General features: G+C 39.4%; 3 protein-coding genes and 1 non-coding gene across 4 annotated transcripts; 2 read left to right on the top strand and 2 right to left on the bottom strand.

Moving 5' to 3' along the window:
* Window positions 1-378: 378 nt before the first annotated feature.
* On the bottom strand, window positions 379-813 carry LOC113709862 (uncharacterized). Its single transcript, XM_027232712.2, has one exon. It carries the CDS (start codon window positions 811-813, stop codon window positions 379-381), a length of 435 nt encoding a protein of 144 aa, XP_027088513.2.
* Window positions 814-8,337: 7,524 nt separating this feature from the next.
* LOC140014680 (uncharacterized) lies at window positions 8,338-9,318 on the top strand. Its single transcript, XM_072065769.1, has one exon. The coding sequence runs from the start codon at window positions 8,338-8,340 to the stop codon at window positions 9,316-9,318; it is 981 nt and encodes a 326-aa protein (XP_071921870.1).
* Window positions 9,319-14,659: 5,341 nt separating this feature from the next.
* Window positions 14,660-14,766, bottom strand: LOC113710809 (small nucleolar RNA R71). Its single transcript, XR_003452989.1, has one exon. It is a non-coding gene; the product is annotated as a small nucleolar RNA R71 (small nucleolar RNA).
* A 9,004-nt stretch (window positions 14,767-23,770) lies between these two features.
* LOC113709860 (uncharacterized) lies at window positions 23,771-24,160 on the top strand. Its single transcript, XM_027232710.1, has 2 exons — window positions 23,771-23,966; window positions 24,030-24,160. The coding sequence occupies exons 1-2, from the start codon at window positions 23,771-23,773 to the stop codon at window positions 24,158-24,160; spliced, it is 327 nt and encodes a 108-aa protein (XP_027088511.1).
* Window positions 24,161-24,366: the final 206 nt, after the last annotated feature.

A 24,366-nucleotide genomic window follows, 5' to 3' on the forward strand; every position in this document is an offset into this window, starting at 1 on the left:
GAAAAGCAAACTACACAATAACATATACACCAACAAACATAAAAATGAAACAATGGGTATATGTGTATTTATGGTCAAGCAATACATATACGCTAATCCAATTATCCGATTAAATGTGTAAATTAATTTGTTCCACTATTCATCAATATTTAAGTTGTCCAAATACTTAAGCAAGGCGTAAAATTGTATCATACATATAGGTATGCGCTCTTTTTCCCTCTTGTTTCAATGTGCAACTTTCTTGATTTTTTTTAAAATAAAAATTCCCTTTTATTGCTTATACGTAAATGGCGGAGTACAAAGAGCTATTGCACTATTCTGACGAGCACTATTCAATCCTAATAGAAGGGTACCTACGCGTTCCAAAGTAACCTCACTTCAAACCTCTAGGGGAAGTTGATCCAACGACTCGAATACCCGGTTGATGCCCGAGGTAATGCCAACCCTAGCAAGACAAACAGCAGACTTGTTTGCCTCTCGAAAACAATGCGTCATGATACACACATGATGGCGCAAAGCTAAAAGCTCCTCAAAGTCACGCATTAGCCACAAAGGTATCCCCACCTCGTCATGGAACATTCGAACCACAAGCCAAGAATCTAACTCCACGTGCACGTCCGCAAAACCTTGTTGTACACAAAGCCTCACCCTCTCAATCGCTGCCTTCAGGTCTGCCTGCAAACTTTTAGCTACATCAACAACGTTAGCAAAAGCAAAAATAAAATGCCCCGATGGATCCCTTAGAATACCACTCTCGCCTGCCCTTCCCGGGTTGTCCCAATAGCAACCATTCACATTCAACTTTGGGATCATGAACGGCGACCCGCTCCATTTCTACTTGGAAATCCTACTAGGTTTATCCCTCTGGGCCACTAAATCAAGAAGAGAATACCAAGACAAACCACCAGAAGCAAGACTGGGGAATCGGCCACACAAAATCTCTCCCAGCTCCCTGAGAATACACCAATGAATACCTTCCGCCGTCACCCTTTTGCCTTTGAATAGCACCGAGTTCCTAGCCCTCCATAGGTGCCAACACACTAGGCAAGGAAGAATTCGATAGATAAGCTTCAAGGTGGATTTTGTTGTAATCCGTAACCACCATTTCGCCAGCACATGTCGCACCATATAAGCTGGGCTGAGGCCTCCGTCAACCCCTTCAAAAGACTGCCAAACCAGTGATGGGATCTCTCCAGTGCAAAATATATGGTCTAGACTCTCTACCCCCGGCTCTTTACAACACCAACAGTGAGATGGACCCTGTACTTGAAAACGGTAAAGAATATCTATAACTGGTAGTCGGGACTCTAGCAAACAAAGCATAAAGAAGGAAACTTTTGCAGGAATCAGCGAATGCCATGTATTTGCCAAAAAGAATGACATGGGTGCAGGTTGGCTCACCACCTGATAAGCCGAAGAAACTGTAAACGAACCTGATGAGCTTAAGTCCCACACCATGTGATCCGACCATCGGGATACAAGAGAAGGAATAAGTAATATTTTCGACACAATGACTCGCAGCAGCTATTGCTGTAACAGATTTATACTCCACCAGCCTTGGACAACAAAACTCGCCACTGAATGCACCCCAAAAAACTCCACTTTATCGCACACAGGCCCAGACCCCATCCAAATTTCGTGCCAGTAATCCACTTCCCCATTCCTCAAGACCCATCTAATATGCTGTTCCGCTAGGTCTTTGACCATCACCATCCTTCGCCATATGGGGGATTGCCCCCAAACTTGTTCAGCTTCACAAGGATGACCCCCACGCAAATATTTCCCCTGTATGAAGCGTGCCCATAAGGACACATTTTGTCGGAATGACCACCATAATTTCATTGAAAAAGCGTCATGGACCGACTCTAACAACTGTATCCCCATGCCACCCTCCTCTACCGGCTTACAAAGGGTGCTCCATTTTATCCAATGTAACCGTAAACCGTAGTCTGAACTACCCCATAGGAATCCTCCAAAGATCTTTTCCAGACTTCGAAAGAAACCCTTCGTGGGAGTCGCAATAGCCAATATATGAATTGGTATAGATGCAAGAACACTCTTAATAAGAGTCAAGTTCCCACCATAAGATAACAACTTACTTCTCCACGCAAACACCTGCTTGGACACTAACTCTGCAATTCTAGAGAAGTAGGCCATCTTACCCCTTCCGACATAGAACGGACAACCAAGAAACTTAATGGGAAAGACTTCTCTTTGAAACCCGTAACCTGAGAGATGATACGCTTTTGTGCTGCATTAAGCCTTCGATGCACCAAAAACAACTTTTCTAGAGGTTCACCTGTTGTCCCGACACTTTACAGTATGCTTCCATAGAGTTCATGACCATCGTTAAAGAACTCTTCAACTCGCTATTGAAAATCATTACATCATCTGCGTAAGCGAGATGAGAAATGTTAGGGCAGCCTCTGGAAACCTTGAACAGCACAAACCGCCTATCTTCCAACAAAGTATTCAGTGACTGAGATAAAATCTCCGCCCCTAAAATAAACAGAGCTAGTGATATGGGGTCCCCTTGGCGCAGCCCCCTGGAGGATGTGAAGAACCCCTTCGGTGTCCCATTAATAATCACTGAAAACCACACATTAGCCACTAGTCGCCACATCATATCAATCCACCTCTCTCTGAAACCAAATTTACGTATCACTTGCATCAGAAAATTCCAGGATACCCTATCATAGGCCTTTTCCATATCTAGCTTAAGGACTAAATTACCTCCTCTATTTGGCCTCCGAATGCCGGAAACTAGCTCTTGGGTCAACAAAAAGTTATCAGAAAGTTGTCGACCCTGAACAAATCCGTTCTGGCTATCTCGCCAATGATACGAACTCGACCCAGCAAGAACCTGTCTTGAAGAACCAAGTTGATCAGGCAGCGGAAGGATCTATCTTGACCAGGTTATGGAAACAATAACTACCTTACTAGACCTAAAGAGAACCCGTCTCTAGAAACCTAGTGGATTGGTTATTGGCATGGAACAATAACTATCTTGTTAGACCTAAAGAGAATCCGTCTCTAGAAACCTAGTGGATTGGTTATTGGCTTGAAAGAACAAGATGATGTGATCATCTTGCCTTGAACACCACAAGTATCCAAACTAAATACTTGATACTGTTCAAGAAAAAAACTCAAGTTCCATCAAGAAACTCCATAAAAGGAGACAACTCTTTTTTTTTTTAATTCATCTTCAATATCATCTGCCTGAATAGTTAAATAAAGTTGGCTATTTATAGCCTTACAAGACTCAAAACCCTAATCTAAATTGGAAACAATACAAGCTTCCTTATTTGACTTGACACAACTTCCTAAATAAATTTGGAAGCAATTAACTACTTTCCTAAAACTCTAATTCAATTAGAATAGGAAACTAACTGACTTAATTGGCTTAACTATGGTCAACATGACCTTAGCCTTTATTTCCCTTAATAACTCAAGACTAACTAACAAGTATTGCTAGAAACTTACTTAAATAAATAACAAGAAATAAGCATGACAAATCTTCAATGATTCTTGAACCCGATTGCACCATCAATCATCAATTGAATTTCCTTGAATTTGAAGGGAATCCAAATCTTCATGTTCTCATCAGCCAATCTCTTCGCAAGCTGTTTAGAAATAATCTTATTCACAAATGTACACAGACTAATTGGTCGATATTGCGAGAAATCCTAAGAAAAGCCCACCTTGGGAATGAGGACAATAGAAGTAGCCGTTATGCTCCTTGGCAGCTCCGATCCAGAAAAGAAGCTACCTAGCGCGTCAAAAACATCTTTCCCAACAACCTCCCATGTAAAGGTAAAAAACCTCCTCGAAAATCCATCAGGACCAGCAGCACTGTCGGGATCCAATGAAAACACCACGTCCTTAATCTCCTCCAGAGAGGGATGCCGTTCCAACTCAAGGTTATCCCGATCAGATAGCAGTTTTGGAATCACATCCGACACTGGAATGGAGCTCAACCCTGATTGATCCGAGAACAGTTGTTGAAAAAAGGATACTGTCCCCTTAGAGATGTCGTCCTCCCTTTCCAGCCACTCCCCGCATTGCGATCTTATCCGATGGATCACAGACTTCCTTCTCCGTTCAGACACACACGCATGAAAGAATCTGGTATTCTTATCCCCATCGTTCAACCATGCCGCCCTGGCTTTTTGGCTCCAAAACATATCTTCTTGCACCTGCGCATGGGTTAGCAATGCCCGTCTCTCATTTAATCGAATCTGGTGCAGCTCTAAAGGATCCTCATCGAAACAATTTTCTGCATGTGCCACTTCCTCCTCCGCCTTCTTCACCTTCTAAAAAATATCCCCAAAAGACTCCCTCAACCATGCCTTAAGAGCCTTTTTAACTCGGCACAATTTAGCTGCCAACACATACAGGAGGTCCCCCACAAACTCCACATGCCAGTTCAGCTGAACTACATTCAGGAAAGACTCATGCGTAGTCTAATAGTTTAAAAAACGAAATGGTTTGGAGGAATTATCCAATCGAGGGACTGTAGACAGTAGCAAGGGAGCATGATCAGAAGGAGCCCTACTCAAATGTTGGACCCTAAAATTTATACCCATCTCCACTGCCTACCGGTCACTGAGCAGCCGATCTAAGTGTTTTCAAATGCGTGCCTGACCTTGTCTATTATTGCACCACGTAAAGTTGGACCCCGAGAAGCCCGTATCCACCACCCCAACCATGGACATAAACGATAGCAACTCAACCCCTTCCCAAGGTGATAGGGTGCATTTTAGTGGGGTATTTTGGGCATTATTGCACAATTATTTGACTAAATATTTTTATTAATTGGGTGGATTCTACTCAAATATGATTTTGGTGCTAATTGCAGGAATTGATGCTGAAAAGTGCTTAAAATTGAAATACAGAAGATTCGTCGTACGTGGGGCACTTCAAGCAGTGGGGTTCGCTTGAGAAGCTGAAGAAACTAAATTGTAATAGACTTTATTTTATTTTATGTTGGGGAGTCTTGTTTTAATTTTTGAACACCAATTTCCGATAAGGGAAAATCCCCTCCTTGAATATCGGTGGGGACCAAGAATAAAAGAAGGGGAGTATTAGACTCCAAGAGGTCGGTTTTTTTTTAGCGAAGGAATTTTTCATCTAGCTTAGGTTTCTTCTCGTTCTTTTGCCCTTGCTTTTGAATTGGGTTGCCGTATCTCTGTAAAGAATCAAGGGGACACAAGCCCCAATTGTTGACTTTGCAAAACTGCTTTTCCAATTACATTGACCGAATTGAAAAATCAAGCAAAATCCTTTCCCGTATGTTTGTGAGCAATTAGGAGAAGAAAGCAACTGAGCCGCCATTATTGACTCTTTTGGCTTTGCTTTTCAATTGGCTTTGACCGAAATTGGAAGAGGGCATCAGACTCTCTTTTACGTTGGATTTTTTGAGACAATTGGACGCAATAAAATCCCTTGCTTTTTCCTCCTGTTGTTGACCGAAGTTGGAAGAATCGGTTCGCAAACTTTTTCCAAATCCACACACGCAGTTTGTCCTCCATTAATGGAGGGGTAATTCTCTAATTCTAGTCAAAGGGGCACTGACAAATTGGTTCGGCAATTACTGTGAGATCTAAACCGGTTTTAATTATTTTCTTCATTTATTGATATTTATATGTTCCCTGCTTTTAATTGCTATAGCCTTGTATATGATTGGTTAGTGCGCAATAATTAATTATTCATATAGGCTATTTTGCTAAATAGGGGTAATTGAATCCGTAATTGTTCGTTATCACTGTCTTAGTAGCAACTGGCGTAATTGGGTTTATGTCAGGGGGATATACGATCTAATTTAAACAAACCCTCGTAGCGTGTTTGTTAGTTAGGATTGGGCCTTTCTAATTATTAATGCAAGCCAGAAATTAAATCCTACAGTCGTACTTAGGGTTATTTTTGGGTTAGAAAAATAGTTAACGGTCGTACCTTAGCTATCGAGAAATTAAGGAAAGGTTGGTTGTTTATCGCGTGCATGACAACTATAACTAGTCTATTGATAACTGTTGGAATTATCTGTGAATCGATGATCAGTGTCTGAACCATTTCTGAAGTGTACCCTTGGCTGGAGTTTCTCTAATTATTTCTTTGAATTAATTATTTTCTGTATTTTATATATTTAATTGGCATTTAATCCCAAAAACCCCCCTTTGATCTTTACTTGAAAAGGAACAAATTTCTTGCTAGTTCCTGAGGAGACGACCCTGCTTACCACTATCTACTAGTTAGTGAATTCGGTTAAATAATTAATTCAAATATATCGGATCAAGCAAATTCTTCGGGAATATGGTGAATCAAGTAACCCATTGCACACTTAGAGTCCTTGCTTCAGTACTAGAATTGATTATTGACTGCTTCAGGTGGTAGTTAGGTTTTATTTATTATTATTGCACAGGTTCGACACCTGTTAATTTTTGGCGCCGCTGCTGGGGAGTGGCGTTTGAATTATTTGTTTCTTTTTTTAATTCAGTTTTATTTTATTTTATTTTATTTTTCTTGGTATTTTTGCTAGTTTATGCCCCATTCTTCTCGCACAGGTGAATTGATATACGACCTGAGGTTGAGAAGGCAGCACGTAGGCGAAGGCAAAAGACCAAAAGACGAAAAGAAGGGCAATTATTTACTGCAAACGAGTCAGTAGAAGACGAATTTAGCATGACCAACACCCAAACATTAAGGGAGCTGGCTACCCCGGAGTTGACTCACCAGCCTTTGTGCATTACATTCCCAGCTCTGGCTGAGAATACCTCCTTCGAGCTGAAATCGGGGTTGATTCACCTCCTACCCTCATTCCATGGTCTCTCTGGTGAAGAACCCCACAAACACGTCAAGGAGTTCGAAGTGGTTTGCTCTAGCATGAAATCTCCTAGGGTCACTGAGGAGCAAATTAGACTTAGAGCATTCCCCTTCTCTCTCAAGGATGCAGCAAAAGATTGGCTATACTACCTACCTGCAGGTAGTATCACCACATGGGCACAATTGAAAAAGAAATTTCTAGAAAAATTCTTCCCCGCATCTCGAGTTGCAAGTTTGAGAAAGGAGATATGCAGTATTAAATAGCATCCCGGGGAGTCCTTGTATGACTATTGGGAAAGATTCAACCAGTTATGCATTAGATACCAGTAGCATCAAATCAGTGAACAACTGTTGATCCAGTACTTCTATGAAGAACTCTAGTCAACTGACAGGAATATCATTGACGCTACAAGTGGAAGGGCACTGGCAAATAAGACGCCAAAGAAAGTATGGGAGCTTATTGAGTCAATGGCAGAAAATTCGCAGCAATTTGGCTTCCGTGAGAACAACCCCACCCGTAGGGTCAACGAGATAGAGACGTCATCCCTTCAGCAGCAGCTGTCAGAGTTGACGTCGGTTGTTAGGCAATTAGCCATGGGGAACGTGCAGTGAGCGAAGGTCTGTAGAATCTGCACAAGCATGGACCACTGTACGGACACATGTCCCCTTTTGCAAGAGGATGGGGCGGAACAGGTGAACATGGCCGGAAGCGTGCCCGCATCCCGTAGGCAGTATGACCCGTACTCTAACACGTACAACCCCGGTTGGAGAGACCATTCCAATTTCAGTTATGAGAATAGGCCACAAAATTCACTCTCAAATCGTCCACCAGGGTTTCAGCAACTATGGTAACCAAAGCCTCAACCTTCACCTCCAACTCAAGAAGCTCTTTGGAGGATATTGTCAAGAGTCTGACCACAACTACTACTCAGATCCAGCAAGAGACTAGACAACTCCAGCAGGAGACCAGATCATTGATCACGAATATGGTTCAACTCCAGCAAGAAACTAGAGTCTTAACCATGAGGACTACTCAGTTCTAGTAGGACACCAGAGCAGACATGAAAGATATGGAGGCTCGAATGAGCCAAATGGCAACTGCCATCAATCGCCTGGAGTCCCACATTTATAAAAAATTACCATCGCAACCCGAGGTAAATCTCAGAAATGTAAGTGCCATGACACTGAGGAGTGGCAAGGAACTGGAGAGACCTAAAATTCGAAAGCAAAAGTAAGGAGGAGATAGAAAAAGAAATTGAAGAAGAAGGACGCATTCACGAGGATCCTAAGGTACCATTCACTCCTCCACCCCTTATTAAATCTAACTTACCTCCTTTTCCTTGCAGGTTGAAAAAAACAAAGAAGGTTGAGAAGGAAAAAGAACTTTTGGATGTGTTTCGAAAAGTGGAGATCAACATCTCCTTGTTGGATGCAATCAAGCAGATACCGAAGCACGCCAAGTTTTTGAAAGATTTATGCACCCACAAAAGGAAGCTAAGGGATGACGAAAGGATAGCGATGGGAGAAAATGTGTCAGCTATACTCCAAAGGAAACTCCCACCAAAATGTGGAGACCCAGGTATGTTCACCATTCCCTGCAAAATAGGAGGTACCCCAATTAGGAAAGCGATATTGGATTTGGGGGCGTCAATTAATGTTATGCCTAAGACAATTTATGCCTCCCTTAATCTTGGGCCATTAAAAGGCACAAGCATTATAATCCAACTAGCAGACCGTACCAACGCTTACCTAGAAGGGTTAGTTGAAGATGTTTTAGTACTGGTCAGTGAGTTAGTCTTTCCTACAGATTTCTATGTCCTAGATATGAGAGATGAGAGGTCATTAAATCCGTCACCTATTTTTCTAGGTAGACCATTTTTAAGCACTGTTAGGACAAAATTAGATATGAATGAGGGTACTTTGTCGATGGAATTTGATGGTGAAATTGTCAATTTCAATATCTTTGATGCGATGAAATACCCGGATGAGGCTAACTCTGTTTTTACTTTGAGTGTTATTGAACCCCTTGTACATGACACATTTGAATTGGATGGGGACGATGTACTGGCAGTGGCATTGGCCAAACATCTTGAGTTGGGAGCAACTCTTGATGTAGAAATAAATGATGAGTTATACCGAGCAGTTGAAGCACTGCATTCGCTCCCACCAATTTCTCCAAGGTATGAGCTTACTTCTCTCTTTGTACCAAAAACTCAGGCGAAATTGTTGCCTTCTGTTATGCAGGCACCTGAGTTGGAGCTCAATCCTCTCCCAAAGCACTTGAAGTATGCATTTCTCGGAGACAATGAGACGCTACCAGTCATCATATCTGCTCACCTGTCACCAAGACAAGAAGACAACCTTATTCGTCTTCTTCGATATCATAAGGAGGCGATTGGGTGGAGCATAGCAGACATTAAGGGAATTAGCCCCTCCTTATGCATGCATCGGATCCGACTTGAGGATGATGCAAAGCCGGTAAGACAGGCGCAACGGTGATTAAACCCAGTAATGATGGAAGTGGTAAAGAAGGAGATACTTAAACTCCTGGAAGTGGGAATCGTTTTCGTCATTTCAGATAGTCTATGGGTTAGTCCGGTCCAGGTAGTCCCGAAAAAGGTGGGAGTAACGGTAAAAGAGAATCAGGAAGGCGAGATGGTCCCGGTGAGAAAACCCACAGGATGGCGCCAGTGTATCGACTACCGACGACTGAATGCTCTGATGAAGAAGGACCACTTCCCTCTCCTGTTTATTGATCAGATGATAGAGAGGTTAGCTGGTTATGTCTATTACTGTTTTCTTGATGGTTTTTCAGGTTATTTTCAGATCGCAATAGCACCAGAGGATCGGGAGAAAACTATATTTACCAGTCCCTTTGGTACGTTTGCCTACCGGAAGATGCCTTTCGGCCTCTGCAATGTTCCAGTGACGTTTCAAAAGTGCATGGTGAGTATCTTTTCCGAATATGTAGAAAAGATTATTAAGGTATTCATGGATGATTTTAGTGTGTATGGGAATAGTTTTGATGAATGTCTTGATAACTTAACTTTAATTTTGAAAAGATGCATAGAGACAAATTTAGTCCTTAATTGGGAAAAATGTCACTTCATGGTGGAGTATGATATTGTCTTAGGACACGTAGTGTCGGCTAGAGGTATAGAGGTAGATAAAGCAAAGTTCAATATTATTTCTGCCTTACCTTACCCCGTAAGTGTACGGGAAGTGCGTTCCTTTATGGGTCATGCAGGGTTCTACAGGAGATTCATCAGAGACTTCTCCAAAATTGGAGCGCCCCTGTTCAAGCTGTTGCAAAAGGATGTAACATTTGACTTTATCGAGGAGTGCAAGATGGCATTTGACAAATTGAAGGAATCGTTAACCTCACCACCTGTCATTCAACCTCCAGACTGGAGCTTCCCATTCGAAATAATGTGTGACGCGAGTGACTACGCAATGGGAGCGGTGTTGGGGCAAAGAATTGGCAGGGCAGCACATGCAATCTACTATGCATCAAAGGCGTTGAATGGAGCTCAACTCAATTACTCTACGACGGAGAAAGAATTATTAGCTATGATTTTCGCATTAGAAAAATTTAGACCTTATTTGTTTGGTGCAAAAGTAACAGTTTTCTCTGATCATGGAGCCTTAAGGTACTTGATGATGAAGAAAGATGCAAAACCAAGGCTCATTAGATGGATTCTGCTCCTGCAAGAGTTCAACTTGGAGATTAAAGATAAAAGTGGGGCAGAGAACTTAGTTGCTAATCACTTGAGCCGCTTGTTTGCACATAAGGAGGAGCAACCATTGAGAGAGGCGTTCCCAGAGGAACAACTACTTGCCGTTGATTCGTCTGCACCCTGGTATGCTGATATAGTAAATTTCTTAGTGACTAATCAATTACATGTAGGTTGGCCAAAGGTTAGGAGAGACAAGTTAAAGAGTGATGTCAAGTACTATATTTGGGACGACCCCTACCTTTGGAGACATTGTTCGGATCAAGTGCTAAGAAGGTGTGTGAGTGCAGGTGAATTCTACTCCATTTTAAATTTCTGTCATTTGTTTGCATGTGGAGGACATTTTGGGCCAAGCGAACAGCTCGCAAAGTGTTGGAGAGTGGCTTTTACTGGTCCACTCTTTTTAAAGATGCATACTTATTTTGCAAATCCTGTGATAGGTGTCAAAGGATGGGAAATATTTTTCGTAAGGACCAAATGTTTCAAATCTCCATGTTGTTTGTTGAAATTTTTGATGTATGGGGAATAAAAAGGGTAAAATACATAAAACCCCCCTGTGGTTAAGGAAATTGACACGAAACTTCCTCATTATTTAGAAACACCCACTTAACCCTCCTGTACTTTGGATTTCTTAGGATTTTACCTGCTAACCGGCTGGGAAGCCAGTAACAATATGAAATATCAAAGATACCCTCATTTATAATATCTGAAAAGATACAGATGCAATTAGTAAATCTTGAGAGTACTTCATGTGTAGAGAGAGAAACCCTAAATCTACAACTAAGAAAGAGGTGTTTCTATGCAGATCGGTCTGAGTTATAGTGAAGATGAGTCGGCGTTTCTGTGCAGATCGGTTGAGGGTTGCAACGAATCGAGCATAGCTATTAACCAGGTAATCTCATATTTGAACCCTAAATTTCAGAGGAGTTGATTTGTTTGATGGCAGGAGTTTTCATAGTAAATTGTTGTGGATATTTTGAAATTTGGTAAAAGAAGTATTATTTGAAAAAAAAAGGGATATTTTGAACCCCAGTCGCACCTGCAGATGGATTCCCAGAGAACGTCGAAGTGAGTAAGAGACCTCAATCTTCTGCAAGTCATACCAAAGTAGAGGATTGAGTCTATTGGAAGACGCAACAAGATGGAGAAGAGGTGGTCATCCGGTATTCTGCACACGGTCGCTGCTGCTGCACCTGATGATAATGATGATTCATTGCTGCTGTCGCTGCTTCTTCTTCTTTCAGCCATGGGTGGAAGGCAAGAGGGACTATCGGAGCAACTATCGGAGCAACCTGATTGCTGTCTGTCTGCAACCCTTTCCCCTTTCTTTACTGCCGCCTGCTGGGCTACTGATTGGTCTGTCTCTTTACTCTTGTTTTGGTGGTGGTGGGGGGCCACTGCAGTGCCCACTGGGACTCTCTTGGGTGCGGGCAGAGGAGAGGGCTCTCTAGTTTTTTCTTTCTTTCTTCTTCCTCCTTTGATACCATTGATAAGAGTTTATTTTACGTATTTTTAAGTGCATTTTATTAGTTAATTTTGAGTTGATTATTTAGTTTTATAAATAAAATAAAGAGGTTTTTGGTAAAATTATATATTTTTGGTAAAAGTGGATAATTTTGCATTTCTATTGATTTTAATGGTAAAAACTTCATTTTTATGCAGGAATGATGATTCAATCACCAAAGGATGTCAAATGAGGTAAAAATAGAGATTTGGTGATGAATTCAAGTGGCAACAAGAAGAATGAAGTGAAAAACGTTCAAGTGAGGAAATGCAATACAAGTCAGTTTTGACACTCTTCAGTATTTTGACCATATCTGGAGCTACACATATCGGATTGAGGTGATCTTTATACCATTTTAAAGCTAAGAAAGAGACCTACAATTCGTATGAAGACATCGAAATCCATTTCTGCCATCTTCATGGGCAAAACGTTGGAATACAGAAGCTGCATTCTGTGGTCGGAAGTTAAAACAGAGGTTTGAACAGGTGACAGTATTTCGATCATATCTCAGGCTACAAAGCTCCGATTTGGATGATTCTTGAAGCATTGGAAAGCTAATACAAAGGGCTACAACTTTTGTGTTTTGCACAAAAGCTAGTTTGGCCTTTATCAATGAGAAAATCACAGTTGAAATAAGGCCAGAGTGAAAACGCGAGTAGACAAAACGCGAGTTATGCCGCGTTTTGTGTAGGCGCGTTTTATAGCCGAAATTCTGCAATTTGACTCAGCCAATTCTCTTGTGTTCACACCACTTTCCAGCTATAAGATGCAAGGGAATTCGGTGCACATGCTTCAGAAGACAAAAGGGCAAGAAAAGTGGCTTATTTTCAAGTCAAAAATATTGGTTATTGACAATTATAACAAAGTTAGATTGGGGGAATCAAAAGTTGGAATTTGACTTGGAAAAATGAGCCTTTGAGTAGTTTTTATGCAGAGACATTGAGAGAGGTCTGGAGAGCCATTCGTAGCTTAGCTTCTTACAGAAAAACATAGTCTCTCTAGCTAGGTAATTGCAAAGGACAATTGAGGTTTCATCTTGTAATCATCTAAGTTCAAGACAAGGAGATTTTTGGAAGGCTTCACCATATCTTGGCTAAGACTTTCTTTACTCTTTTTGTATTTGTAAATTCATGATGATTTGCATTAATGAAGTTATGAGTGTTTCATCATTCATGAGTAGCTAATTTCCTTTATCTAGGGAGTAGATGAAGCTTATGGCCAAATGATATGAAGTGATTGTGATTTATGCTTGTTATGTCTTGTATTAACTTATCTACTTGTGTATGTTGGATTACTTGTTGTTGCTTGATCACCAATAGCAGGTTTATAGTTGTTTTTACTCATTGAGAAATGGTAAAAATAATGGAATGACATAAGTAGAGCTTGAGTAGTATATTCATGAGAATAGAAATACATTCAAGTGGATGAAATCTGCATTTCATGTGTGAATAAGAACAGATTTAGTATTTACCAAGAGATTAGGAAAAACTAATCTGTTTTAACCCATTATTATCATGAGAATGTGATTTTGGTATTTCTGGAAATGAATCCTTGGTTAAACAAGAGCAGTAACAAGTGTTGAATTAATTCATTTTAGATCTTTTGTGTTATAAGTGGAATCTACATCCCTAGATCTTAATATTTAGTGAATTCTACTCCTATTGTGAAATTGCATTTATCTATTTAAGAATTTTTGTAGTTGAATTAAAATCTGAAGTTTCTGCTCAAATTAATTGTAAGTCTAAATAATAGAGTAAATTAGTATCTAATAATTGTTTTAAATTGCTCCTCGTGGGATCGACCCGATACACATCTCGTACTACAATTGCGACCTGTATACTTGCAGTCCAACGGGTGTAAATTCGGAATTAAACTTGCACTTAAAGTAAAAACCCGTCAAGTTTTTGGCGCCGTTGCCGGGGAGCGGCAATATTAGAGCCTAATCAACTCTATTAATTTAGACAGATTTATTTTTATTAGTTGAGCTGATTATATTTAATCTTATATTGTAATCAGTTTTTGACAATTGAAATTGCATAATATCTCTTATTTCTGTTTGTAGTGTATGCACCGGGCGTCTCGAGAAGTCGCACCTTTCGATCCAGAAATTGAGAGGACACTACGTAGACAAAGGAGGCACACACAACAGCAGGAGGAGCAAGAGATTTGGCAACCGATAGAGGAAATTTTGATAGAACTACCATTTGAAGAAGAAATGGCTGAAAATGAAGCAAATAGGCGAGTTCTACGAGATTTTGCTCTACCGGGAACACAAGGATCTCAAACGAGCATAGCAAGGCCTACGGTAAATGCTAACAACTTTGAGATTAAGCCATCACTTATCCAAATGGTTCAACAATCTCAATTTGGAGGTAATGCTGTAGAAGATCCTAACTCACACTTAGCTACATTCTTAGAAATATGTGATACAATTAAAATGAATGGAGTTAGTGATGATGCTATAAGGTTACGGTTGTTCCCATTTTCATTAAGAGATAAGGCAAAAATGTGGTTACACTCTCATGCTCCTAACACTTTTACCACATGGGATGATTTATCAAGGGCATTTTTGAATAAGTATTTTCCACCTGGTAAGACTGCTAAGCTAAGAATGGATATCACTGGTTTTAGTCAAATGGAAGGAGAATCATTATATGAGGCATGGGAAAGGTTTAGAGATTTGCTTCGGAAATGTCCACATCATGGACTGCCGGAATGGTTAATCATACAAACCTTCTATAATGGTTTAGCTTTTTCTACTAAAACTATGATCGATGCAGCTGCAGGTGGAGCTTTAATGGGTAAATCACCCCAAGAAGCTCATAATTTGATAGAAGAAATGGCAGCAAATAACTACCAATGGGCCAATGAGAGAGGTAATACAAGACGTCCCGCAGGTATGATAGAAATGGACACTCTCAATATGCTGAGTGCTCAAATGAATAATGTGATGAAATTGCTAAGTAGACAAGGTGGAGTTAGCCCAAGTTCATCTAATGCTCACGTAGCTTGTTGCTCTTTCTGTGGAGGCGAACATGATATTAATGAGTGTGTTGATTCTGAGCAGGTACAATTTGTTAATAATTACAACCGAAATGCTCCAAATAATCTCTACTCGAATACTTACAATCCGGGGTGGAGAAATCATCCAAACTTTGGATGGAAAGATCAAGGCAATCAACAAAGGCCAACCAATCCGCCGGGATTTCAACCAAGGCAACCACAGGCTGAAACTAAACCAAGTTGGGAGATCGCGGTGGAAAAACTTGCTAAGGTGACTTCGGATAGATTCGAGCGAGTTGAGGGGCGGTTGGACCAATTAGCTGGGATGTACAGAAACTTGGAGGTTCAAATTGGTCAAATTGCCAATGTGATCAACAATAGAAACCCTGGTGAATTACCAAGTAAAACCGAAGTGAATCCGAGAGAGCATGTCAATGCAATCATTCTTAGAAGCGGTAAAACGGTTGAGGGATTCGATTTTGAAAATTCAGGTGGTGAAAAAGACAAGAAGCAAGCAATTGAAGGGGAGCAAGAAAGTCAAAATGATCATGTTATCATTGATATTGATGCACTTCATCCCAAATCAAATTCTAATGTGATACCTTTTCCTCACAGGTTGAAGAAAGATGGACAGGATCGGGAGTTTGAAAAGTTCTTCAAAATGTTTAAACAATTGCACATTAACATTCCTTTCATTGATGCTATAACACAGATTCCCTCTTATGCACGTTTCTTGAAAGACATCATGTCAAAGAAGAGGAAAATTGTAGATAATGAGATGATAGCATTAACGGAAGAGTGTAGTGCATTGATTAAGAATAAACTCCCTCCTAAATTGAAAGATCCGGGAAGTTTTTCTATTCCTTGCACTATTGGTCAATTGCATTTTTCTAATGCTTTATGTGATTTAGGTGCAAGTGTGTCACTTATGCCGTTATCGGTTGCCCGGAGATTGGGACTTCAAGAGCTAAAAGCTACCAATATTACATTGCAATTGGCGGATCGGTCAATCACACGTCCCATGGGTATTTTGGAAAATGTGCTCATAAAGGTAAGACAATCTATAATACCTGTGGATTTTGTTGTCTTAGATATTGAAGAAGATGTGAGAATGCCAATTATTCTAGGACGACCGTTTTTAGCCACTGCACGAACTATAATTGATGTAGAAAAAGGTAAGCTTATATTACGGGTTAATGGTGAGGAATTGGAATTCAATTTGGATAATAAAGAAGGGAATATAGAGCCTACTGCTCTTGTTTCTAATATGCCATATGATGAAAAGGTTAACCAAGAAAGGACCGAAGAAGTTAAATTTATAAATGTCCTTGGTACTAACTTTCATGGTGTAGGAACAAAGGAGGAGAAGATAAGGATGGAAGTTGGCTTAATAAATTCGCCATTCCATGAAGAAAATGGTGAAAAGTTGAGCCAATTCAGAAAAGACAAGCAAAATCCACTCCAAGGTGAAGTTGAGCCTCTCTATGACAAGTCTAATATTCCTCCTTGGCATTTGAGGAAATTGGACTATGAAGATCAATGCATGGTTCACCACATGGTGGATTGGCTCGGGAGTTTCGACCCATGGAGAGAAAATCTCTCTCTAATGCTCTAAAGTGATTCAACTTTTTCAGTCGAGCCAACGACTATAAACAAAAGCGCTAATTGGGAGGCAACCCAATATTTAGGTTATATTTGTTAACTTGGTGTGATTTTGTGGTTTGAATCAATGTTTTAGCTAAATAGTTGTTTTTGTAATGTAGGGTTGGCAATTGAAGGCAAGGATGACCAATTGAGTACAAAAAAGGCGAACTTTGATCAAACAACTCAACCCCTCGATTTGCGTTAAAGGTGTTTTTGATTCATTATAAAGGGGTAAAATGCATGTTTTTAATATTTTACATTTGTTCCAGTCATTAAAATTGGCAAACAAATGATCTATGATGCATTTTGAGTCATTGGGGTACCTTTTGTAATTTTTCAAAAGTTGAAATTCTGCTAAAAATTGAAGCAGAAAACGCGTTTTCAAAGCAAACGCGACTACAAGTCGCGTTTCTATGAATCGCGTTTTCAATTCTGCACCTGCAGAACAGAAAACGCGCCTTCAAAACGCGACCCAAAGTCGCGTTTTAATGGAATTCGCGTTTTCAAGCCTGGATCAAGACTCAAAAACGCGACTTCAGAAACGCGACTCGAAGTCGCGTTTTCCATCACAGTCGCGTTTTCATTCCTGCAAGATTTGTGCAGGAAACGCGACTTCAAAAACGCGAGTTGAAGGCGCGTTTTTAGTCGCGTTTTCCGTATCTGAATATAGCCTTCAGAAACGCGATTTCAGCCTTTCTTCTTCACTTCTCCAATTTTTCCAGCCGCGTTTTTCCCTCTTCCTTCTACCCAACTCACAAATTTTCATTTATACTCCATAATCTTGCTAGAAATCATCACCCCAACACCTTTTGAGCTTCATACAACCTTTTTAACCGATTAAAATCCAAGAAAAACACCTAAAATCAGGTTTTTGAGGGATTGAAGGTTAGGGTTCTTAAACTCTAATTTCTTCAATTGGAGGTCAATTGGAGGTTGTTTCATAGGGCTTTTTGCATTTTTAGCATCACCAAACATCCTTCTACGTGATTGAGGTAAGTTTCTTCATCAAATCTTTTGATTTTAGAAGTTCATATTTTTTATCCTGAGCTATCTGACATCTTTTAATTTCGAAAATTTGATGAGGTTCATGGCTATTTTTGATTTTATTCATGATTATTATGATTGTTTAAGCATGTTTAAATGTTTAAATGTAGCAATTTATTGGTTTTCAAGTACTTTAAAATTCACAATTGCTATATTTAGATGAAATTGGAAAAAGGAACTAGGATGTTTTTGAGCCATTGGTGATGTTAAATTATGGTTAAAAAGGGTTAGTTGATGATGTTTAAGCATGTGCATTGTGTATAGTGAGTAATTTGGTTGATTTGGTGAGTTAGTTAGTTTAATTTTTGCCTAAACATGAGTATAGCTAAAAGCATATTATTATTGTTAATTCTAAATAGTTATAATCATAATTGCTCCTATTTTCACTAATTGAATTATAATTGATACATATCTTGTGTAATTTGGTGATTTTGGGCAACTTTAGGCAGAAAATATGTCTTGTACGATCATTGAATGATTAGAACTTGAGCAATTGTATTTGAGGTTATTTGGATTAATGCTGAACTTTTGTTGCCAAAAAAATGAGTTGTAGTACATGTGAATAATTGAAATATTTTTTAGGTACTATGCCAAGAGGAAGAAGAACGGTACTTTCATCCTCTAGTAGTGAGGAGAGGGAGGTTAATGAAGAGATGGAGGTGACTGAAGAGGAGAATTCACCTTCTCCTCCACCAATTAACCGTCGACCTGGTGAGGGCACCTCCCGTGGAGCGGGAAGATCGGTATTTGACAGTGCTAGGTTCAACACTCGCAGGAATCAGGAGTGGCATGAGGCGCGTGCTAATTTGGAGTTTTTGTTTGAGATGCACGTCAGTCCACCAGTTGAGATGATGTACAACATCTCAGAAGCTTTTGCTCAGCTAGGATGGGCTCCGATTCTCACCCTTCCAAACCATTACTACCCAGACCTGGTGCGCGAGTTTTACGCCAACATTGAAAGTAAGGCGCGCCATAGTGGAGAAATAATTGAGTCCTGGGTGCGTGGAAGACGAATCACCTTGTCACGACAAGATTTGGCTGCTATTTTGGGGTGTATGGATGACGGACGTCCAGTAGACTTGAAGAAGGAGTTTGTTCCCCCGAATAGGAGGTGGGATCCATCATTGGCCATGGCTAGGTTTGGTCTCGAGTACCAACCTTTTCGCTCTACCAGAAAGGAGACTATATTGGCAAATGTATTCGAACCTCGTCATCGGCTTATCATTTACATGATGGCTCACAATGTCATCCCAAAGAAGACGGGGCACACGGAGTTCCCTTGGAAGGCATGCGGCGGGAGTATGTTCCACCACGTGCTGAGATGACTATCACTACTCTTCGCCGCCTTGGTATTGGCACGGGAGACATTCCACGCCCTGTTCAGGAGCGGAGACAAAAGGCTAGACATGGTCGCGATGGAGCTGGACCATCTACTGCAGCACCACCTCCTCCTCCGCCACAAACCAACTGGCAGCGGCTCTTTGGTCGTTTAGATGACATCGATCATCGCTTAGCCAGAATGGATACTCGCCTGGACCGAATTGAAGATCATTTAGGCACACACCCACCTCCCATCAATGATGATGAAGATGACGATGAAGAGGATGATTGAGGCTGTCCTTTGGCTGGCTTTTCTTTTGTTTGCTTGTTTGCTTGTTATTTTTATCTTTTGTTTGAAAAAATGTTAACTTACATTCCTTATTTTGAATATTGGAACTTGTGGCAGTAACTAGTAGATCGTTGACTGTAGATGGTTGCGCGGTCGATGACTCATGATTCAAGGCTTCACTGGACCGCAGTCATCTCACTTGGGGAGTCACTTATTCCTTTCTTTTCTTTCTTTTCTTTTCTTTCCTTACACATTGAGGACAATGTGTAATTTAAGTGTGGGGGGGAGAAATATGTGTGGTACTTGTGGTTTTAGTTGTGTTTGATATAATTCTTGTGCTTAAATTATGTTTCTTGTGGTTGCTGGCAGGGAGTTTTAGTCCACTTTTAAGGGGAGACTCTGTCAAAATTTTTCCAAAACCTTATACACATATATGTTATTAACTATAATAAATAAATAAAATGTTGTCACTTATCCTTTTGAAATAAATATATGCGGTTTTGATACTTCTTTTCTTATGAAATTTGGAAATGATTTTTATGTGATTATAATTTTTACATTTATAGGAAAGTATATCTAGTAAAGTGGAGAAAATTATGCCTACATTTTGTATATTTGATGAAAATTCTTCTTTTTATCTAATTTTATAAGATAAGAAATTAATATGGTTAATAAGTGTCATACTCTTCTCATGATTACTCTTAGAGGGAATTTTATTATATATATACATCAAAAAAAAAAAAAAAGGGTTATTCTACTCCAATGATTCTCGTACCGAGTAACCGGGGGTTGGCATCTACAAATGTCGACATTCGCGTAAAAAGGTACTTGAATTAAGAGTATGCAAAGCAACTTGAGTATGTGAAATGTTGAGTAACCGGGGATCTGCATCTAAAAATGTTGATCTTCGCGTCAAAAGGCATTTTTCACAACTTAAGTAATATTTAATCCTTAAAATATATATATATATATAAAAAAGAGAAAAAAAAAAAGAAGAAGTAAATTAAATCCCTCTTTAAGAAAAATAAGAAGTTGATCATGAGATTAGTTAGCATCTTTATTGACTATAGGAGTTGCTTGCTTGCGAAATTGGATAAAAATAAGAAGTTGAGTTGAATTGGTAAAATTATGGTATACTTGGCTCTTCTTTGCTTGATATTATGAGTACTTGAACTTAATGGAAAGATCACATAAGGGTTATTTACCTTGATTCAAGGAAATGGAGTTGAAATACTACATATGTTTATTTTCAATTTTTGGATCATTGATGGTTAGAATTTTATATTGCTTGAGGACAAGCAATGATTCAAGTGTGGGGGTATTTGATAAGAGTTTATTTTACGTATTTTTAAGTGCATTTTATTAGTTAATTTTGAGTTGATTATTTAGTTTTATAAATAAAATAAAGAGGTTTTTGGTAAAATTATATATTTTTGGTAAAAGTGGATAATTTTGCATTTCTATTGATTTTAATGGTAAAAACTTCATTTTTATGCAGGAATGATGATTCAATCACCAAAGGATGTCAAATGAGGTAAAAATAGAGATTTGGTGATGAATTCAAGTGGCAACAAGAAGAATGAAGTGAAAAACGTTCAAGTGAGGAAATGCAATACAAGTCAGTTTTGACACTCTTCAGTATTTTGACCATATCTGGAGCTACACATATCGGATTGAGGTGATCTTTATACCATTTTAAAGCTAAGAAAGAGACCTACAATTCGTATGAAGACATCGAAATCCATTTCTGCCATCTTCATGGGCAAAACGTTGGAATACAGAAGCTGCATTCTGTGGTCGGAAGTTAAAACAGAGGTTTGAACAGGTGACAGTATTTCGATCATATCTCAGGCTACAAAGTTCCGATTTGGATGATTCTTGAAGCATTGGAAAGCTAATACAAAGGGCTACAACTTTTGTGTTTTGCACAAAAGCTAGTTTGGCCTTTATCAATGAGAAAATCACAGTTGAAATAAGGCCAGAGTGAAAACGCGAGTAGACAAAACGCGAGTTATGCCGCGTTTTGTGTAGGCGCGTTTTATAGCCGAAATTCTGTAATTTGACTCAGCCAATTCTCTTGTGTTCACACCACTTTCCAGCTATAAGATGCAAGGGAATTCGGTGCACATGCTTCAGAAGACAAAAGGGCAAGAAAAGTGGCTTATTTTCAAGTCAAAAATATTGGTTATTGACAATTATAACAAAGTTAGATTGGGGGAATCAAAAGTTGGAATTTGACTTGGAAAAATGAGCCTTTGAGTAGTTTTTATGCAGAGACATTGAGAGAGGTCTGGAGAGCCATTCGTAGCTTAGCTTCTTACAGAAAAACATAGTCTCTCTAGCTAGGTACTTGCAAAGGACAATTGAGGTTTCATCTTGTAATCATCTAAGTTCAAGACAAGGAGATTTTTGGAAGGCTTCACCATATCTTGGCTAAGACTTTCTTTACTCTTTTTGTATTTGTAAATTCATGATGATTTGCATTAATGAAGTTATGAGTGTTTCATCATTCATGAGTAGCTAATTTCCTTTATCTAGGGAGTAGATGAAGCTTATGGCCAAATGATATGAAGTGATTGTGATTTATGCTTGTTATGTCTTGTATTAACTTATCTACTTGTGTATGTTGGATTACTTGTTGTTGCTTGATCACCAATAGCAGGTTTATAGTTGTTTTTACTCATTGAGAAATGGTAAAAATAATGGAATGACATAAGTAGAGCTTGAGTAGTATATTCATGAGAATAGAAATACATTCAAGTGGATGAAATCTGCATTTCATGTGTGAATAAGAACAGATTTAGTATTTACCAAGAGATTAGGAAAAACTAATCTGTTTTAACCCATTATTATCATGAGAATGTGATTTTGGTATTTCTGGAAATGAATCCTTGGTTAAACAAGAGCAGTAACAAGTGTTGAATTAATTCATTTTAGATCTTTTGTGTTATAAGTGGAATCTACATCCCTAGATCTTAATATTTAGTGAATTCTACTCCTATTGTGAAATTGCATTTATCTATTTAAGAATTTTTGTAGTTGAATTAAAATCTGAAGTTTCTGCTCAAATTAATTGTAAGTCTAAATAATAGAGTAAATTAGTATCTAATAATTGTTTTAAATTGCTCCTCGTGGGATCGACCCGATACACATCTCGTACTACAATTGCGACCTGTATACTTGCAGTCCAACGGGTGTAAATTCGGAATTAAACTTGCACTTAAAGTAAAAACCCGTCAACCATAACTACTGTAAATTGTCTCTTCTTCATCTTGCTTTGTTCATTCATTTTATGAATAAGCTGGCCACTGATTGGTCTCCACTTGTATCCGGGAGATTTTGTTAATCTACTTCACCGGTAGTAATTCTGGTTAGTACAACATTACCGCCATTTGGATGAAGAAAGGAGGAATACTCTTTTTTTTTTTTAAGAGGCAGGTAAAGTAGTTAGTTAGTTGTTGTTCTTTCCTTACAGTTGCTGCTGCCATTCTAGCAATCACTACCTCAATCTGGAGCTTGCTAACACCATTTCTTTTTTTCTTTTTTTTTGTGCAAAGTCCAAACTTGGTGTGCTCAAAATTTGCCAATTCAGCCTTGCATTTTTTTCAAACTCTGACGTTTTTTTGTCTTAGTTTTGTATTTTTCTGTCCATTTTTTTCCATTTGCAGAACTACAACTATGGTGGGTTTCATTTGTAAGAGATATGGAGGGCAAAATTGGAATGAAAACGAGTTTCTTCTGGTCACAGGTGACCATTAGGTCGCGTCAATATCACTCGCTAGCTTTCCAGCCGGTTAGCAGGTAAAATCCTAAGAAGTCCAAAGCACGAGGGGGTTAAGTGGGTATTTCTAAACAATGAGGAAATTTCGTGTTAATTTCCTTTAACACAGGGGGGTTTTATGTATTTTACCCTAGATTTTATGGGTTCTTTTCTATCATCTTTTGGTTTCTTAAATATCTTACTCGCGGTTGATTATGTCTCTAAGTGGGTGGAAACGAAAGCCACCCGTACTGACGATTCTAAAGTGGTTGCAGAGTTCTTAAAATCTAATATTTTTGTCCACTTTGGAATGCCAAGAGCTGTGGTAAGTAATAGGGAAACACTTTTGCAACAAGACTATCACTGCCCTATTCCGAAAATACGACGTACTCCACAAGATGTCTGCACCGTATCACCCGCAAATAAATGGCCAAGCCGAAATGTTAAACAGGGAGATTAAATCAATCTTGGAGAAGACGGTGCGGCCCGACAGGAAGGATTGGAGTTTAAAATTAGAAGATGCACTACGGGCATACCGCACCGCATATAAGACGCCGATTGGGATGTTCCTGTACATACTAGTCTTTGGAAAGGCTTGTCATCTTCCCGTGGAGTTCGAACACAAGGCGTTCTGGACAATGAAATAGTGTAACATGGATCTTGAAAAAGCGGGGGTCCAAAGGAAATTGCAACTACAAGAATTGGAAGAGATTAGAAATGAGGCATACGAGAATGCCACGATCTACAAGGAAAAGAGTAAAATCTTCCATGATCAGCAAGTCTCAAGGAAATCTTTTGTAGTGGGGCAAAAAGTCCTCTTGTATTACTCGAGACTTAAACTTTTTCCCGGTAAGTTGTGTTCTCGCTGGATTGGTCCATTTGTCGTTTCTAATGTGTTTCATTATGGTGCAGTGGAGATCCAAAGTTTAAAGACAGAGAAGAAGTTCGTAGTGAATGGCCATCATCTCAAACTTTATTATGAAGAATTCTCTGTTGAAGAAGTAGAAGTTGTACACCTCCAGTATCCAATTTATCTCGCTTGAGGGTTCCGGCCATGTCTAGCCAAAGACGTTAAAGAAAGGCGCTACTTGGGAGGCAACCCAAGACTATTTGTTTTAGTTTTCGTACATTTTTGAAGTTTTTGTTAAGTTTTGGTATCATTTTGTAGTTTGTTGTTTTGTGGCAAAAAATTAGCAGTTAGACGTGCCCACGCTAAGTGGTCACGTCTAAGGAAAAGAGTTGAAAGGCG

This window comes from Coffea arabica, chromosome 9e (genome assembly GCF_036785885.1).
Source record: "Coffea arabica cultivar ET-39 chromosome 9e, Coffea Arabica ET-39 HiFi, whole genome shotgun sequence".
Classification (NCBI taxonomy): Eukaryota; Viridiplantae; Streptophyta; class Magnoliopsida; order Gentianales; family Rubiaceae; genus Coffea; species Coffea arabica.

Excerpts from the sequence above, each read along its gene's own strand:
- LOC113709860 (XM_027232710.1), top strand. The coding sequence starts at position 23,771 with ATGGATCTTGAAAAAGCGGGGGTCCAAAGGAAATTGCAACTACAAGAA. Across the intron at positions 23,967-24,029 it reads GAGACTTAAACTTTTTCCCG|TGGAGATCCAAAGTTTAAAG; the intron begins GTAAGTTGTGTT and ends ATTATGGTGCAG.
- LOC140014680 (XM_072065769.1), top strand. The coding sequence starts at position 8,338 with ATGGGAGAAAATGTGTCAGCTATACTCCAAAGGAAACTCCCACCAAAA.
- LOC113709862 (XM_027232712.2), bottom strand. The coding sequence starts at position 813 with ATGATCCCAAAGTTGAATGTGAATGGTTGCTATTGGGACAACCCGGGA.